Genomic DNA, 16,871 nt, shown 5'->3' on the forward strand with positions numbered 1-16,871 from the left:
TCCAGCTCATGCATCTTTAATCCATCACCCAACATTCAATACTCAACTATTTCAGTCCTCCACATTCTCATTTTGTCACTGTTTTTCTGTATTTTTCTTCCTAATTCTTTCCCCCTTTTGTGTTTTTCCCTCTCTTTGTGTGAGTCAAAGACTGATGAAGAAAAGTAAGCGCGGGGCCCCACAAATTAGTGCAGGTGGACCCCACCTGCAACCACCTGCTCAAATTAAGGGCTGCCTGTCTTTGTGAACCTGAATAAATAGTTCTTCGACTGAAAGAGCTTAGAGCTTGTAAATGCATCTGTAGGAGGTCATTGAAATTACGAAAGACACATTCCATGGCGAAAAATGTAATTGTCATGAGTGTAGTAGGCTTTTGCGCCTCCCTCAGTATAACCATGCATTCCTCTGGCAAGTTGATGTAGTGAAACTGTAGGAACTTAGGTGACCGATTGCTAGGTACAACTGTTTGGGATCTGGGCATCTGAGAGGACCGTGATACTGAGTGAGTAGGATTGTTATGACCGGGAGCTTCTCTTGAGGATTTATTTACATCTCTAAGAACACTGAATACCAGGGCTCCCTCCCCAAGGTTGGCGCTACTAGGATAAGGGTCATGGACACTTGCCTCAGCATCCTCACCACAGATGGGATAAGTGGAGAGGAAGAAAAGCATACTCCACCCCAGTCAATCCATAGTATATTGGCCATGGACTGTTGGCATTTTGCTATTTCAAGAGTGCCAAACAGGTCTATTGCTGGAGTTCCCAATATTTGGAGGTAGCTGTAAAGCACATGTGTGTGGGGTTCCCACTCAGTGGTTTGTTGATTTGCCCTGCTAAGCAGGTCCGCAAAGTCGTTCTCCATTCCTGGCAAATGCTCCAGCAACAAGTGAATGTTGTTGCAAGATGCACAATCTTGTGATCTAGCTGGACGGAATTGGTACCACCCTGTTTCTGGATAGATCATGGGTGTCATGTTGTTTGTCTTTATTAGTACTGTTTTTCCCATGCAGAATTGGGAGGAATGCTTTGAGTGCTAGCCTGATGCTTCCAATCAAATGGGATGTTGAAGAAGTGCTGTTGTATCTCAAGCCTAAACCTTGGCACCTCATGCCAGGCACGTCTGAAGAAGAGGATGTTGATAATAATACCCCGTTGTGGCCCTATCAGGAGTATCTTACATTTTAACTGATGATAGTTTTCTTACTCTTGTCCTCTTTTAAGATGGCCTCTGGTATGTCCTTTGACAGCTCATCCATCTCATCCCATTGATACCAGTTGTACCTGGAGAGGAGGCCCCCGAATTGGCGATGCACCAGTGTGTGGCTGTCATCATACGGGTTTTCGAGGGCTTAGGGCTACCTGGTTCTGAGTTGTTGTTGTATGGTTCAAGTGGAGGATAGTGTGAATGTAGTGGTGATGGTGGAGGAGGTGCATGTGGGTGACAGTGATGGAAATGGTAGGCCTGGCCCTAAACCCTTTTAGGACTTGAGTATGGATGAGTTGAGTTTTGGTTCTCTCTTGGAGGCCTGTCGGTATTTTGGGGGGAGATTCGAACAAGATTGCCAGTAGGGGATAAATGCGCAAATAGAGTGCTATTTCTTTCAATATTTCAAGCTAGCAAATGCTCAAAGCTAAGAGTACAACCACTGTCAACAGTTGTAAAAACAGATAGACTGAGTCTACCCTAAAGCACAAACACAATTTCCAACCTGAGCAAAGCTAGCATCAATCAGTGTACATACCAACCTTGGTCAGGTTACTCAAAGGTGAGGTTGTCACCTCATATAAAAGATGAAGACCAGAGGGGCATATTTTTTTAAAAGATCCTGGTAAGTAAACAGAGTACGAACCAAAGTATCGTAGTGGCAAAAAGTCACAAGCGTGTGGCGGTGAATGGCGCCACTCACCGCCACGTGCTTGTTACTTTTTGCCACTACCACCTTTGAGGAACCTGACCAAGGTTGGGGTTATGGCTCTTTGATTGACTATTTAAATTGTTCCTTTACTCTTAGAAATATATACATATCTTTGCCCTGACAAAGTCCTTTGGCATACTAGCCGGACGAAACACATGTTGGCAAGATCTTTTTATGACCCCTTGATTAAGGAAATCTAAATTAAGAACTGTGGCAAGAATTTGATTTGGTTACCCTGTGGTTAAAAATAAATGAGAACTGTCTTTACTCAGAAGAAACCATGAAAAAGGAACACCAATAGAGAGAAGAAAAGAAACTCAACATTGCTGAAGAGAGTTTGTTAATGATATGTACACTGATTGATGTTAGCTGTGCTCAGGTTGGAAATTGTCTTGGCATTTTGGGGGGATTCAGATGAGTGCTAGAGCTGGAGGCTTGGCATGTATTTTGTACATGTCTAGAGGGTGGGGATTAAGGAGTTCTTCATTGCTTCCACAAGGTCCGAATGTTTCTCAATGATGGGGTTCTCTGGAATGTCTAACTTTGATGTCTAAGGGGGCTTCAATGCCACCCTCGTTGGTGGTTGCTTAGGAGCTTTCAGCACCGACTTTAGAACAAAGTACAGCCTCTCAGAACTTGATGGTCAATGTGGAGGGGATTATGTTGCTGACTGTGGCTTTTCACTGCTTTGGTACCAAGAAAATGGGGAGGCATGGTGTGTTTTAATGACCATGGAGGTCTTTAAAGGCATTGACAGAAACTGTCAAGTCCGTGACAACCCTGATGGAGGACCAGTACCTGAATGTTTGAGCCATTTCGGGCTCAACACCCATCTCCTTCAATAGAGTTTGGGGGCTGGAGATTGACCCGGAGGTGCAGTAGATCTGCACAGGGTAGCTCCGAGGCTGTGTGGCACAACTGATTTGAGGAACTCGACCCCCTCCGCAATGCTGGAAGTCTCGGAGATAACAGCATCTGGGCTCTCCTCTGTATAACCCTACAAAATGCCATAGAGCCCGGCTTCCTCTTGATCAACACCCACCAGGTATTCGGCTCCAAATCTTTGGCATTTCCAAGAAGGTCTGTCGGTACCTTAAGGTTTTTTCCAGCAGATGTATATATTGTTCTTATGAAAGTTTTAAAGTAATTTGAAATAGATATATATAAATACATAGAAACACCACATTTTTCATTTTTAGTTAACGATTTTCTAACACACGTTGATGTAAGTAGTAGTTTTTTTTAATTCAACCATAAGCTAAACCTAACCAATCTTTGATATTCATCTCATTTCAGTATTCTAGCTTACCTCTCCCAGGCAACGTTTGGTACCCACTGTCAAAACCTACAAAACCAACAGAAGGTTGGCTCAGGTCTCCACCGATTGTTGCAAGTTGAGGCTCGCTCATATATGATCGCAGTTCTACCTGTAGGCAAAAATGCATTTGCAATTACAGATATGAAAAGTCACCCTAACAGTTTCAAAGTTTGTAACAGTTTTCATGGTTGTTAAACCAAGCCAACATTTCATGTTCAAATCTGTAACCACAGAACATGTTAAAAGTCATATCTGTTAAAAACAAAATATTCTCGCCTTGTGATCTCCGTTCACATACTGTCCAACCTCACGGTCTCTCTTCCTCTCGTCTGACTGCCGCTTTAAACCCCGCACGGATGTGTGCCTGATAACAGAGGAATCCTTTGGGAGAGGGGGTACTTCTGGTGCCTGATCATCAGGACTGTACATTTCAGGAAGAGGTGGTCTGGGGGGTGCATCATCTTCCTGTTGGAGTGCAATTAAATAGTAATGGGTAAAACAAAATATTTATGAAAGAGTACAGCATTCATGCTAGGAGACCGAAACAGGGTTGTAAGTAGAATGAAATTGGAAGAAACTACCTTCTGAATATGTTATGCCCAATTGAAACTTTCTTTAATTATGCAGTTTTTACTATCATCAGCCGAAGAAGCGATAGGTGTGTGTTTTAAGAAGGAGAATAGACAAGGAAAATTCAGTAAAACAATGTGATGTTAAAAAAGTTGAAAACAGTAAGGGAGATATTCACAAGGAAGTGGCAGAGAGAGGCGTTAGCCTTCTTGGCTTAACGCCTCTCTCCGCCACTTCGGAAAAGCAAGGCTGCACCATATTCACAAGAACATGGTGCAGCCTTGCCTTTCCCCCTGCGATGGCGCTAAGTTTCACAACTTAGCGCCAACGCAGGCACCCTTGCACCAGAGTGCAAGGGTCTCTGCAAGCAGGGAGATTTGTTTATGTACAGGAAGGTGTCCCTTCCTGTACATAAACAAACCTTTTTTTAAAAATGCCAGTTTGTAACTTACATGTGTGCTCCTATGCAGCACACATGTATGTTACAAAACAGCATTTTTAAAAAAAGGTTTGTTTAAGTACAGGAAGGAACACCATCCTGTACATAAACAATCCAAGGCATTTTGCATTTCCCATGTGTGCTGCACAAGGCAGCACACATGGAAAATGCCAAAACGAGAAGAAATCAAGCATTTCTCCTCCTATCACCAACTTAAGACCAGGGTTTTCCTGGTCTTAACTTTGGCGTGAGCTCCTGTTTACGCTGCCCTTGTGAATAGGGGCCAGCGTAAATATCAATGGGTGGTGTGGTGGAACGCTCACCACAGCACCCACTGCACGCCCCTTTGCAGGTTTATTGCATTACAGAAGGGGCAGACGACGTTTGCGCAGCTCCACCTGTAATATAGATAGTGCTGGCACACATGTAGCAGCGGTGTAATCTTTAAGGGGCATTTTCTCATTTGTATGGTGTGTGGCCCTTTGCAAATTAGGGAAACACTTGGTCTCTGCTCCTGCACTGTATTATGGACACGGGCACAAAGAGACCACAAGAAGGCACACTGACTGTGCGCAACAAAGAGATGGCGCACAGTAAGTGCACCCTGCAAGGGCTACCCCTGAAAGGGTGACAACAGGGTCCCATGGAACTCCCTTAAATCCCCTTGCAGTGGGTGAAGTTACTTACTGCACCCACCTGCAGGCAGATCACTGCCCCCGCCCCGCTTTGAATCAGGCTGTGTGCCACTTGTACTGTGAAAGACAGAGCAGCTGTTACAAACAGCCGTTGCACCTTTCACTAAGTTGTTGCCCCAATGGGCAGCTGCGAGTTTGCACCTGCCCTGGGGACGCGCATTTGTGTACTTGGCTGCACTGTCCCTGGCGAACCTAGTCAAGGGGGTGCTCCTGTGCAAACGGAGGCAGTGCACCAATCAATGCGGCCCGTGGTGCCTTGTTACTCCTAGGTTCTCTGACAATGCTACCAGGCACAGCACAGGCTCAACCGGCTAAAACAAATACATCTTTCCACTCATAGAGATGAAGGTTTAACAAAGTAAAAGGCTGATGGTGTAGAATGAAGAGATCTCTGCAAAATAAACAATGCACAAAGGGCTCGGGCATACTGGACATCTGCTGCAGTACAAATGGTCCCTTTTATATTTACACCGCCAAAGTACTACTGCCTGACATTTAAGGTGCACAGAGGACTTGGCATTAAGACTGAATCTCAGCTTCATGAGAAATACAAGCAATAATTGATTCCTCGAGTGCTGCATCGCAGAACTGCCCTGAGCACGCTCTCAGTGTGCAGCACGCCTGCCTGCCTGCTGGCTCTTTCGATCATTTGGGAAATGGTGCATAGCATATTTTCTCGCAAGGTGTGTGTGCATTTGGTCTTGCAGTTGGCTATCTTATACACTGTGTGTTTAACGGCTTGCATTGTGTGCACCCTGCTTTATTTGTAACGTACTGTTCCTGAAAGCAGCACACTCACTTGCTTTCAGAAGAACACTACTCTATTAAATGAGACTGATTAAAAACACACCGTCCGAAGCTGACACCACGCTGAACACAGCCTTCCCAAATCACTTGAACTGAAACAGAACTGAGGCGATTAAACAGAACACTGGATGAATACGACCTGCTGAATTTCTTCATATATATTTACAATAACTTCTGGTTTAAGAACAGTACATTCTATCAACAACTTGTCGTTTGATACTGAATAACATGATGTTTTCAGCATTACTTGCATTTCCACGAATTTCTTCCCACCGAAGTCATTCTACATGACTACATACATTGCTCGAAAGCACTTACAACTTTTAGCTGCAGTTTGGTTGGCGAGTGGAGCTGAGGTTCAGTCTTCCTCTGCAGTGGCGGCTGGGGCTGAGGTCTGAGGTGGGAGGAGGGCTGCAGCTGCTGGTAGAGTCGGACATCCGCCGCTGGCTTGACAGGGCTGGGAGGGGGGCTTCTTGGAGTCGTCGTGCGGCTGTCATTAGAGACCACAGAAAAGGCTCCTGAAGGCACGTAGGGGTGTGAAAACAAAGGCACCGTTTTTCTTTCTGGGTTAAAAGAAAAATAAACCATCAACATCCAGTGTCCAACTTCTTAATATATATTAACATTACTAATGTGTACAGTGATGCGCACATAGTAGACTGAACTGATTGAGGCTACATTAATTCGAACACTGGTTGCTTTAATATGTAAATAAAAACACAAACACATATTTCTCTACTTTAAACGTTGTTCCCTTATTTAGATAAGGTCACCAGTAAAACCAAAAACAGTCTTTAAATGCATCAGATACTTTTTATTTGTATTTGTAACAAAGGATACAGGGTCAACTGCATCCAAAAGCCGGCGAAGGAGAATTAACGTCACCCCAACAGTTGGCAAACATAAGCAATTATTAGAAGCTTCCAATCCCACCCTTCCTCTCTCGAGTGCAAATCTTGATGCCATGTTGGTCGTTGGGCTTCAGTTTCTGTTTGACACTCATTATAGCCCTCGCCAAATCTTTCCCTATCTTTGCTCTCAATGGACAGGCTGCAGTTTCACTCCTTTTCAGTGGCGGCTGCCTCGAAACGGGGGTGGTAAGGCGAAAAGAAACTTACCTGTGAACGCCACCGCCTCTCCTTCATCCTCTTGTCTCAGCACTGGCAGCACGGAACGGAAGCACCCAGGCTCTCCCAGCCAATCCCAGCTCTGCTGTCACCATGGCAGCAGTATCATGATTGGTCTGAGCTCCGGACAAGGTCTGGGAGGCTGTGGATGTTTTCAAACCAGGCTGCATTACAGCCCGGTGGGGAACATGCAAAGTGTGCATGACGGTTTGGCTGGCCCAAGATGGCAGCCAAACCGGCCGGCCAACCGTCATGCACACTGAGAGAGTGCAAACTACTCCTCCCTCTGCTCTTGCCAGCCTACCCGGGCTTCGCCTTAACCTGGCTCCGAGTCCGAACTGAAAAATAAAATGATAATAACGTCAAGTTCTTAGCATTTTATTTGTATTTTTCTGCACTGCTCAAGGAGGAATGGGGCAACGTTCCTACGCCTTAGCGGTGGAGCTGCCACTGCTCCTTTCCCCTCATTAACAAACATTGTTCAGACAGAGGAAAGCGTAGTCTCCTTGTCCATATCCAATGCTCCGATCTATGATCTGGTTGCTATCAACATACACCAGATATTTGTGTAGCCCGTCCTCCTATATATGCCTTTCAGTTCCCTCAGCTGGGCTTCCAAACGTCCCCTCACCCTTCTCTCCCTCTATTTAATCTAGCTGAGGCAAGATCCAGCATGCGCTTATCCCCGCCTCAAGGGCGTCCAATGAGGCGTTAGCTGTCATATCTCCCTAGTTATTCTCATCTATTTATTCATCAGAACAGTCTTAGTCTCCATCACCTTGTGGGATGTGATCTTGTTGAAGCATGAAGTGTTAGTGAGATGGTGGTAAAGTCTAATAATGCTGTACTACAATAACTGTTAAAAATCTTGGACATCACTGCATCAGTAACAAGAACGTGAGGCAGCCTAGTCTAAGGGCGATGAGCAGCTGAGAATGAAGTGAAATCTAAGAAGTAGGACGGTGAGCTTGCCATCCGTCAATTAGTGTGTCTATCCCAACCCGAGGAGGAAACATTGCTAACATCCATGACTAAGTGAGAGTCCTCAGTGATAATCTTATGACCTTCTTCAACAGTGCTTCTAAGATGCACCTCTTGAGCCAAATCTCAGGGATATATATTTGCAGCTGCAAATTAGAACATGCCTCTCCGCAGTATTAGTGTCAGTGGTCTTCCTAAATCGTTTGCCACTAATCACAAGATATCATTGGCAGAGTATCTACAGAAAGGTATACCACTTCCTCTGTTTTCAAAGGACCAGAAGAAAAAGCTTTGCGGCAGGAACCATTTTGATTAAAAAAAATAAAAAGAACTGTGTTTCTAGAATAAGATGCGTCTCCCCCAGATTCATGAAAAACATTGAGCATCGCCAGAGTTTTGGTGGAGAGTTCAGCCATTTTTGGCTAAAACTGTCAAGTTTAAACGGGTTGTACATATGATCAATATGGGAGTAAATCTATCTGTACACTTTGCATTGTAATCTGGATCATCATTCCTTTCAGAGACTTAATTTCCACCTGTGCAAATGGACCTCCACTAATACTCCCATAGTACTACCAAACTATACCACCAAAAAACTACATGCACTCTAAGAAGGTTAAGAAAAATTAAATCCCTACCACATGAATTATCAATAAATGCCTTCCCCACCAATAGCCTGAATTTAAATTATATTTACTGGTAAGAAATTGGAATATAAACTGAGGGGGATGAGGATCCATCTAAAATAATAATCACAATACTTGTCAGGGTGAACCACAAAAGTCACTTTTTAATATGTGCTTAACCTTCTTGCACCTTGGCAGGAACCAGTTAGGGTTAAATGAGGCAATGTGTGGGGAAGTCTACACACAGGAAGGTCTCGACATTGATAGCTTGATGCTCCGTGTCGGTCCAAATGAAGCCCTCTAGGTTCAGACTTAGAAACTTTTCTAGCAGTCAGAGCGCCTTCAGTCTGGAAGAAAAGTTGGCAACACTTTCCCAAGTCCTATCTTTTGCAGTTTGGTCAGGATGAATATACTAACACCAGTCAAAGATCCACCACTGAGGGTTAGTACTTGCTTCAACAGAAGGGTCCAAGGAATGTCCAGTTGGCACTGGTCAGCTGGGCAGTTGCAGGAAAAGGCCTCTGGAAGCTTGTTTTCTCCCTGCAGTTCAAACAGGAGGTTACTTCTAGGGTCAAGGCAAGCAGGTCCAGGCTTACTTCGGGCTGCAGATAGGATAGCAGGACAGTCCTTCTTCTGATCAGGTTAAGAAGTGTTCTGAGGAGAGGTCTGTGGGTCCCACTTGTATGCCCAGTGCAAGCCTATGGGTGTGGGAAAATCCAGGCCACTTCCTAACCAATGGGGTATAAGTTCACAAGATTGACCGTGACAGTGCCCACTTTTGCAGCACATTCTGTGTCTTTTACTGTAAACTATCCCACAAACACCCTCTCAACCCAAATCCAGCATGGCAGGACTCTTTTCATCCCTGGGTAAAGCTCCCTGCACCCACCCAGAGGTGTGGCTATAACAATGACCAAACCCTCTCATGTGCTCACTCCAATGCATTTCTGGGGCAGCTCTAGTCTCCTACTGAGTTTGGAGCCAAGCTGGCTAGGAAGACAAAGAGAGGTAAGCTTAGGTGTGAGCTACATTTGACAATAACAAGGTAGGTACCCTTAGAAGCTCAGGCCAGCCTGCTCACAGTAGAAAACATCTGTCCACACCCATGCCTTTTGTCCATTTTCTGGGAGCAATCCACATCTCACCACAGGTGAGCCATTCAGCAGTCAGGTGACACTGGGCACTGGCAGAAAAGCTTTTTTTGGCTTAGGAATAGAAATGACAACTTTCTAAAAGTATCATTTCTGAAATTGTCATATAAATTCTGACTTGGCCATTAAATTGAAGTTTAAATTGATAATATAATAAGCTCTTCTTGCTGCTCTCAAACTGAAATTAGGCATTTTAAGCTGTTATAATGGAACCCAATGGTTTCCTTTTCAAGAGCCAGCCTTGCTACAGTAAAATACGACTCTGGGGGGTTTTCAATGCCAGGACATGTAAAACATTAAACATACATGTCTAACATTTTAAAAACCAGGCACAATGTCCTATAGGAATTTAGAACCTACTTTAGAGGTGTCTTTTAAGTATTAAAAAGGAAGGTTAAGGCTAGGCAAAGATTTATTCTGCCAAGTCGAAATGGCAATTTAAAACTGCATACACAGGTAACAGGGGCAGGCCTGGGAGACATATTTTATAGTGATACTACAGCAGGTGGATCAATGAGTGCTAAAGCCCACTAGTAGCATTTAATATACAGGCCCTGAGTACATAAAGTAATATATAATAGGGACTTACAGGTAAATTAAATGTGCCAATCAGGTGCATACAAGCTTTAACATGTTTAGAACGGAGAGCATAAGTGCTTTATTACTGGTTAGCAGCAGTAAAGAGTCCTATGGCAAAGACAAACATGGGTTCACCAACAGAAGGCAAACATTTGGGGTGGCCCTGCAGAAAGGGAATAATTTCAACATTGCCCAAACTCTTTAGACCTCCACACCCCTATCCTGCCCGAATACCCACAGCAACTGTTTACTACAGTGACTGCAAATGTACTCAAACTTGATCCTTTACCAATTGTAATTCCGAAGTCGGATGATCTGCATCTTGCGGATCCCCCTTCACTGCTGACTTCCTTAAGGTGCTGCAACTCTTCCGCTTTAGCTGATGTTATTCCTCTCAGAAAACCTTTCCTTCCCTTCTTCTCATCCAGGGCGTTACTCATTGTAATAGTGTTTTTAGGGCCTTTTTCTTCCCTGCTTCTCATCCAGGGCGTTACTCATTGTAATAGTGTTTTCATTGCCATTTTCTTCCCTTCTTCTTATCCAGGGCGTTACTCATTGTAACAGTACTTTTAGAGCCATTTGCCCGTCTCCAGTGCTCCTGGTTTGATGTCTTTCAGGCCCAGTATGTTCTCTGCCTCCTTCAATCCTTTTGTATTTTCCAAATGTAAAAATATACAAGACAGTCCCTTCTGTGATCAAAGGAAATTCATAATAGGCCCCAATTTCGTTTCCTCCGAGTAGAGTAGATTGGGAAAAGTCCTCAAAGAGTTGAATATTGTGTTCCCTTGTAAAAACAATGCCTCCTTTCACCCAGGCTACAGCCATCAATTCCTCTCTTATTATCAAAACAGTGGCCCGTGGCGAGAATGTTTGTTGATGCTTCACCCCTCAGTACCCTGAGATAAAATCTTTGAGTCTGGCTAGCCCCAAAGGTGGGTCTTCTGCTGATGTGCAGCTACAAAGCACCTAGCTTTTTATGTCCACCATCAGCCCGTCTTGGAATACCTCTTTTGTGAATTTGTTTCCTTAAGATATATTTTAAAGATTTTCTTGTTTCAGTTGAATTTCTTTCCCCCCTTTTCAACTGCTGCTACTTCGATCTTTCATCGACACTAAATGCCATTCACTCTAGCCCGAATGAGTGCCGCCAAATCATTCTTGGGCTATTTGAAGCAGTAAGTCGGCCAATATTGTATTTACTTCTGATTTAATTTCACTGAAAAATTGCTGCAATCGTTCTCGATCTGCTCTGGAAATGATTGGTAAAGTTAGGGGACCAACTCAATGTGAGAACTTACTAGGGTCCTGCCGTTTTTGTAGCTTTAGATGTTATTGGATCTTTTACCAAGGGTTTGCTCTATGGCCTGCTATTGACCTTTGCCGAGCTAGATCCCAGACTTCTGGTATTCCAGGCTCTGGGACTCTTTCCTTCTAGAAACCAGGACACAAGATTGTTTATCTACACTCACAAATCTTACCAAGTCATGGGTTGTTGAAGTCTAACTGGGCCTCTTTGAAAGCTCCATCACTAAATCATTGGCACCAACATTCAGATACCCTCTCTGCAGCGACTATGTGATTAATCACAAGATATGAATTCCATTGGAAAACAAAGAGAAACTATCATGGTGATGAAGACTGATTTCACTTCCAGAAGATGTGTGTGACAGGTTAAGTAAGGCCCCATTGCCAAACTACAAGGAGACAACCATAATCTCTTTCAGGGTTTCAATTCTGATGATCATTTGGTTCATCCTATAAGCCCCCTAAACCTAATTCATATTTTTCACTAAGCCTGGAATTTAGCAATGTTTTATTTGATGTCAACATTGTTCTTCTCTCTCATGTCACTCAGTGGAAAACATGCAGATTATGAAAGGTTCAAAGAACATATTTCTGTTGTTTGACAGATAAACCCATGCTTTAAAGAGTGCCTAATGAACTGAGAACACTGCATATAGCCAGGATAAACTTGTGCTGCTCATCAGCCATTCATTCCATATACCACTGAAAACATGTACAGCAAGCATAGACCAAATACTACCAAAGCAAGAAATGTTTTAATGTTAGGACAACAGTGAGACCAACAGTCATAGTTATCTTATTTGCCACTCACTACCAAGGTCTTCTAAACAAACTTTCCTTCACCCGTACTGAAATGAGACTAGATTCGGGACTCCTTCCGTCATGAAGGCTGACTATTTTGATTCCTGACCTAGCATCATGGGATAATAATCCTTTCATTGACATCTATAGTTCCACAGGATATAGAGTTTTGATCCACCTAAAACCCATCTTAAAGGAGTGGAGGAAGAGGCTCTACTGCTCGCCAATTGCAAATGGAGACATAATATGGAAATAATGAATACTAATTACAAATAGGTTGACTAAAAGAGCCAAGGAACATGCATTTGAAGGTTTATAAATTAAAATAATGGTACTGTTGCTTAATCAGTCCTGTAAAAAAATACACGTATAAAATACAGTTCATATACTGCGCAACACATACATCAAAAAAGCGATAGGACTTGGTCCTCGGTTCAAACAGTCTATCTGATTAACTCAAAGCAGGTTTTACTGTGCACTTTTTCCAAGGAAACAAAGAAATAAAAATGAGTTGCAAAGTTTGAGGAGATATCAGTGATGCACAAGTTGTGTGATGCCAATCTTTCTAAAAGAAATAGGAGAAGCATTGTTGCACACACACTCAGAACAGGATTAAGACTGATTTAAATCCTGCACATATTCTCATATTGTTCACTGCTCAACAATACTTTCCTGATTTGATACTTGTGTGAGAAAAGGCCAAATCACTGGCAGGCAAAACATAGAGGTTTCTTACCGGGATTCTTGATGGATTCCACTAGGACTTTGTAGTTTGTTTTATTAGTGCTAAGTCCAGCTGTGACATCTTCAATTCTCCATAATTCCTTCTGCATTTGTGTTTTCTCCTAATGTTCAGTCACAGGGAATAACCATGAGAAGGATGTTACATTTTATCAAAACACAAGAACATCTTTCTAAATCTTATTACATTCCATTATCAAATTTCATCACTAAAAACAGCATGATCAGACCTACTGTAAGCATTGGATACATGTCATTGTTCATCATCATTGGCCTATTAATTTTATTGAGCATAATACAGGCTAGGAAAAATGAGTAGGGAGAAGCCATTGGAAACCCAAAGAGACCCACTAGGCGAATTTCCCTCTCAAACATTCCCAAAGTCTATTTTTTAGTGGCAGAAACTTCCCCGATTAGGTGATTTACAATCTATGACAGAGCACCAAATCAGGTTTACAAAACATTTAATATGCTTGTTTTTAGAAATAATGAATTCTTATCTTCTTAAATACTGAAGCTGAAGACCTGCTAAGGTTTCACCAAGAATATAGCATCTTAAACAGATGAGCTCTGTTGCACAGATTCCATCATTTCAATGGCTACCCTGCATGGTACATCCTAGGTCATCTACAGCATCTATGGAAAAGATCAGACATGTGTCTTGAACATAAACAATGCACTTTTAAAGAGGTTTGGGGTCTTCCATTGCTGATTCATTACCTTTTGAAATTTAATCTCCAAGTAGCGGTGCAAAGATTCCCATAGACTAAGGTACTGAACAAAGGTGGCGGAGCATTGGTGATCATGTGGAGTTACACTCCCTTCAGCATTTTTTGGGTTACAAGTGAGTAAAGTCTTAATTCAATAGAGAAAACAATCCAGAGCGCAGAACCCTATCAGACATTTACTTGAGTCAAATTGTTCTCTTTTTAGCAGCATGCACACGTAAGACTTAGTAAGGAATTCGGAGTGAGTAATTATACATTAGAATAGTCCTAACAAATGGGCTTCGTGTCACAAAAAGTACCTGCCCGGTTATCTAAAAGAAACTTGTTCACAGCAACTCTATCAGCTTTTTGAGCATTTCTGACACAACACACTTTGCAATCTCCTGCAGTCACTGTTGGCTGAAGAAGAAACCTCTATTTGTATCGTAATCCACACTTAATTACATTGTGGGCATGGTTGTTAAATAATTCCAAAATTTAGCAAAGCATTTTATGTTTTGTGGAATCTTAACAAATCATCTTATTTTTAACTTTGTAAGATGTTGAACCTACAAACTGATAATACAGAGATATATGTACAGTGAAAGAATGTTGCAAATATCTGTGGCATAGGACTCCCTTAGGAAGTGTGCAGGGGTAATACTTTATTTTTTGCAGTTTCATTTAGCGCCAACTCGATTTGAAAGTATTGGATCGCTTTACTTGAGTACCCGTTACATTACATAAGGTCACATTCATTATTTTTTTTACAGAGGGGGACATGAAGTGATTTGCCCAGATTCACAGGATGTTGAGCAGACCCCAAGACTTGAACCAGGTTTCCCAAATCCAAAGTTGGCATGCCTAGCTGTAACACCACATTCTCTCCCAATGAAGTTTTTGAACAGAATTCATGATTTGAAACATGCATCAGAATCATCAGATGAGCTTGTAATATTGGACCATCTGAATTCCTAATACAATAATATCTTCCAACCATCAAAACGATATGATCTAGCCCTTGGTTTATGAGCAGTACTTGATTCAGCAATGTTTTGATGCGGTAACTCCAAATTTAATACAACTTATTTGCCAAAACCACAGTTTGAAATTCTTGGAACACTGGTATTGCAATGGAAGCACAGATGAGAATCTGCTATCGCAGCATGTTTTACCACCTCATTGTTTTCTTCTCCACTGTCTTATTTACTTTGAAATTGAGCTTCTTTTAAGGACTCAAGTCATCCACATGGTCTTGTCCAGAAACTATCAGGTGTAAAGTGAGTCAATGTAATGACTTGACTATCCAACCCGAATGGAACTTCACTCCAAGGTAAGCGAAGGGCATGTAGTCCTCCTCCAAGATACGAAGGACCTATGGAGTACAGCACATTACAGGCATACAAATTATCTTCAACTTGAAGAAGGCAACTATGGAGGCTGTGATTAGGAAGAACGCCAGTTTATACGGCATAAAGGGATGAACTATTTCTAGTATTTCTTGCAGACCTTTCTGCAGTATTCACTTCTTGCCACAGTAATTTGGGGAATAAATGTCAGATATATTGTTTCCGATTCATAGCCCTGAAAGTTTCAAGGAAATGCACGATCCTAACAGAGCCTCCCCCATTAATACTTCAACCTCTCTAGCTCACGCTGAATATATTTTCTTAATGGTGCAGAATGGAAAACCTTTGAGACAAACTGATTACTGATATTGTTCTGCACTGCACCAGAAATCACCTTGCTCTAAACGATAGGGTGTGTATTTACCCTCTTCTAAGTAACAACCTGGAATGGCATTTTACGGAAAGGTGCAACTTTATTCAATATTACCCAGACCGCCCTTATATGACATCACATAATTAGAAGGGATATGTCCTATCTGAGTGCGGCTCTAAACTTCCCCACTGTACAATTACTTTTTTCTGTAGTGTTGTGTTGCATTATCTATAGTGTCAACAGTGAACTAATAAGTCATTGTTTGGTCACACAATTTTACTTTTGTTCTTAGCAAGATATAAATATACAAGAGCTTATTACAAAAAAACGAACCTGAGAATAGAACGACCTGCTCATTTGTTCATGTAAGGCTTCTTTGAGTTGGTTTACATCATTTTCAAGTTTCAGATATTCATTCCAGGCATTTTCCATTTCCTGTCAACATAAAGTTTTCACATTAGTAATGACTAGTTGGCCTAAGATTAATGACTTCACAACAATAGCTTAAGAGGTGATCCGACGATTTCTGCAGAAGGATGTTGTTGTAAACCTTCAGTCCCCCAATCACCGGTTATGCCTGCCAGGTATCCACGAAAGGATACTCAGAGGTGTAAATGAGCTCTACTACCGAGCAATTGCAGAACACACCTGTCTTCAATTACGCATCCCATGCAAGGGGCGGGAAATGGGCGGATCAAGGTGTGGCTTGCCTTGAGAGTTTTTGTAGGGACACACATTTGTGGTTCTATGGCCATTCGCTGACAGAACATCCCAAACTTTGTGGGCTGTAAGTAAAGAAATTACTCCACTGAGAAAAATGCTTGAAAACTAAGAAAATAAATAAAAAGAAAGGCGTGTAGTTGCACAGAGGGGCTGCATTTTCCCAGTGCAAAGCTGTACTGTGTATTATTGAGTAGTATGGAAATACCAACAAGAGAAAATGTCACTTGGCGCTCCCAGTAGTACTCGTGGAAACCTGCGAACGCTGCAGCTTTCCAGGCATACTGCTAGAAATATTTAACTGCTGACGGATATTTCCAGCCTTCCTGTTTTTAGTCACTCCTTAAAGAGGTGTGTCCGCCTTGTAAATCCAGGTTTATGAAACTGTAAACAGTAATCAAAATATAAACATTTAGGCTGCCTTACTTCCTGCGGTGTATTACAAGACTGCCTGCCGCCAGCACATGCTGACTCCTGACATAGTTTCGCTTCTAAACAAACATCCTTTCATGCCCATAAATCGGACTAGCTAACCAATCAACGGGAGAGTAATGACTAGAATATAGAATACTTGGCTCAGAATTATGGAATTGATGGGAACTCAAACATTACTAAACAGCAGGGAGAACCTTCAATCCAAACATCTTCAGACTGAATCCGCATG

The 16,871-nt window shown here is 42.4% G+C and overlaps 1 protein-coding gene across 9 annotated transcripts in view; it reads right to left on the reverse strand.

Moving 5' to 3' along the window:
- Window positions 1-16,871, reverse strand: part of PLEKHA7 (pleckstrin homology domain containing A7) — a 1,124,460-nt gene that overhangs the window by 125,636 nt on the left and 981,953 nt on the right. For all 9 annotated transcript variants that reach the window (XM_086956043.1, XM_086956041.1, XM_086956042.1 and 6 more), the window contains 5 exons: window positions 15,821-15,922; window positions 13,054-13,162; window positions 6,066-6,310; window positions 3,513-3,701; window positions 3,228-3,345 (listed from right to left, as the gene is read on the reverse strand). In XM_086956043.1, the coding sequence (XP_086812169.1) occupies window positions 3,228-3,345; window positions 3,513-3,701; window positions 6,066-6,310; window positions 13,054-13,162; window positions 15,821-15,922 (763 nt within the window). The remainder of the gene's footprint in view (window positions 1-3,227; window positions 3,346-3,512; window positions 3,702-6,065; window positions 6,311-13,053; window positions 13,163-15,820; window positions 15,923-16,871) is intronic.

The sequence above is a fragment of the Lissotriton vulgaris genome, chromosome 2_1 (genome assembly GCF_964263255.1).
Source record: "Lissotriton vulgaris chromosome 2_1, aLisVul1.2, whole genome shotgun sequence".
Taxonomy (NCBI): Eukaryota; Metazoa; Chordata; class Amphibia; order Caudata; family Salamandridae; genus Lissotriton; species Lissotriton vulgaris.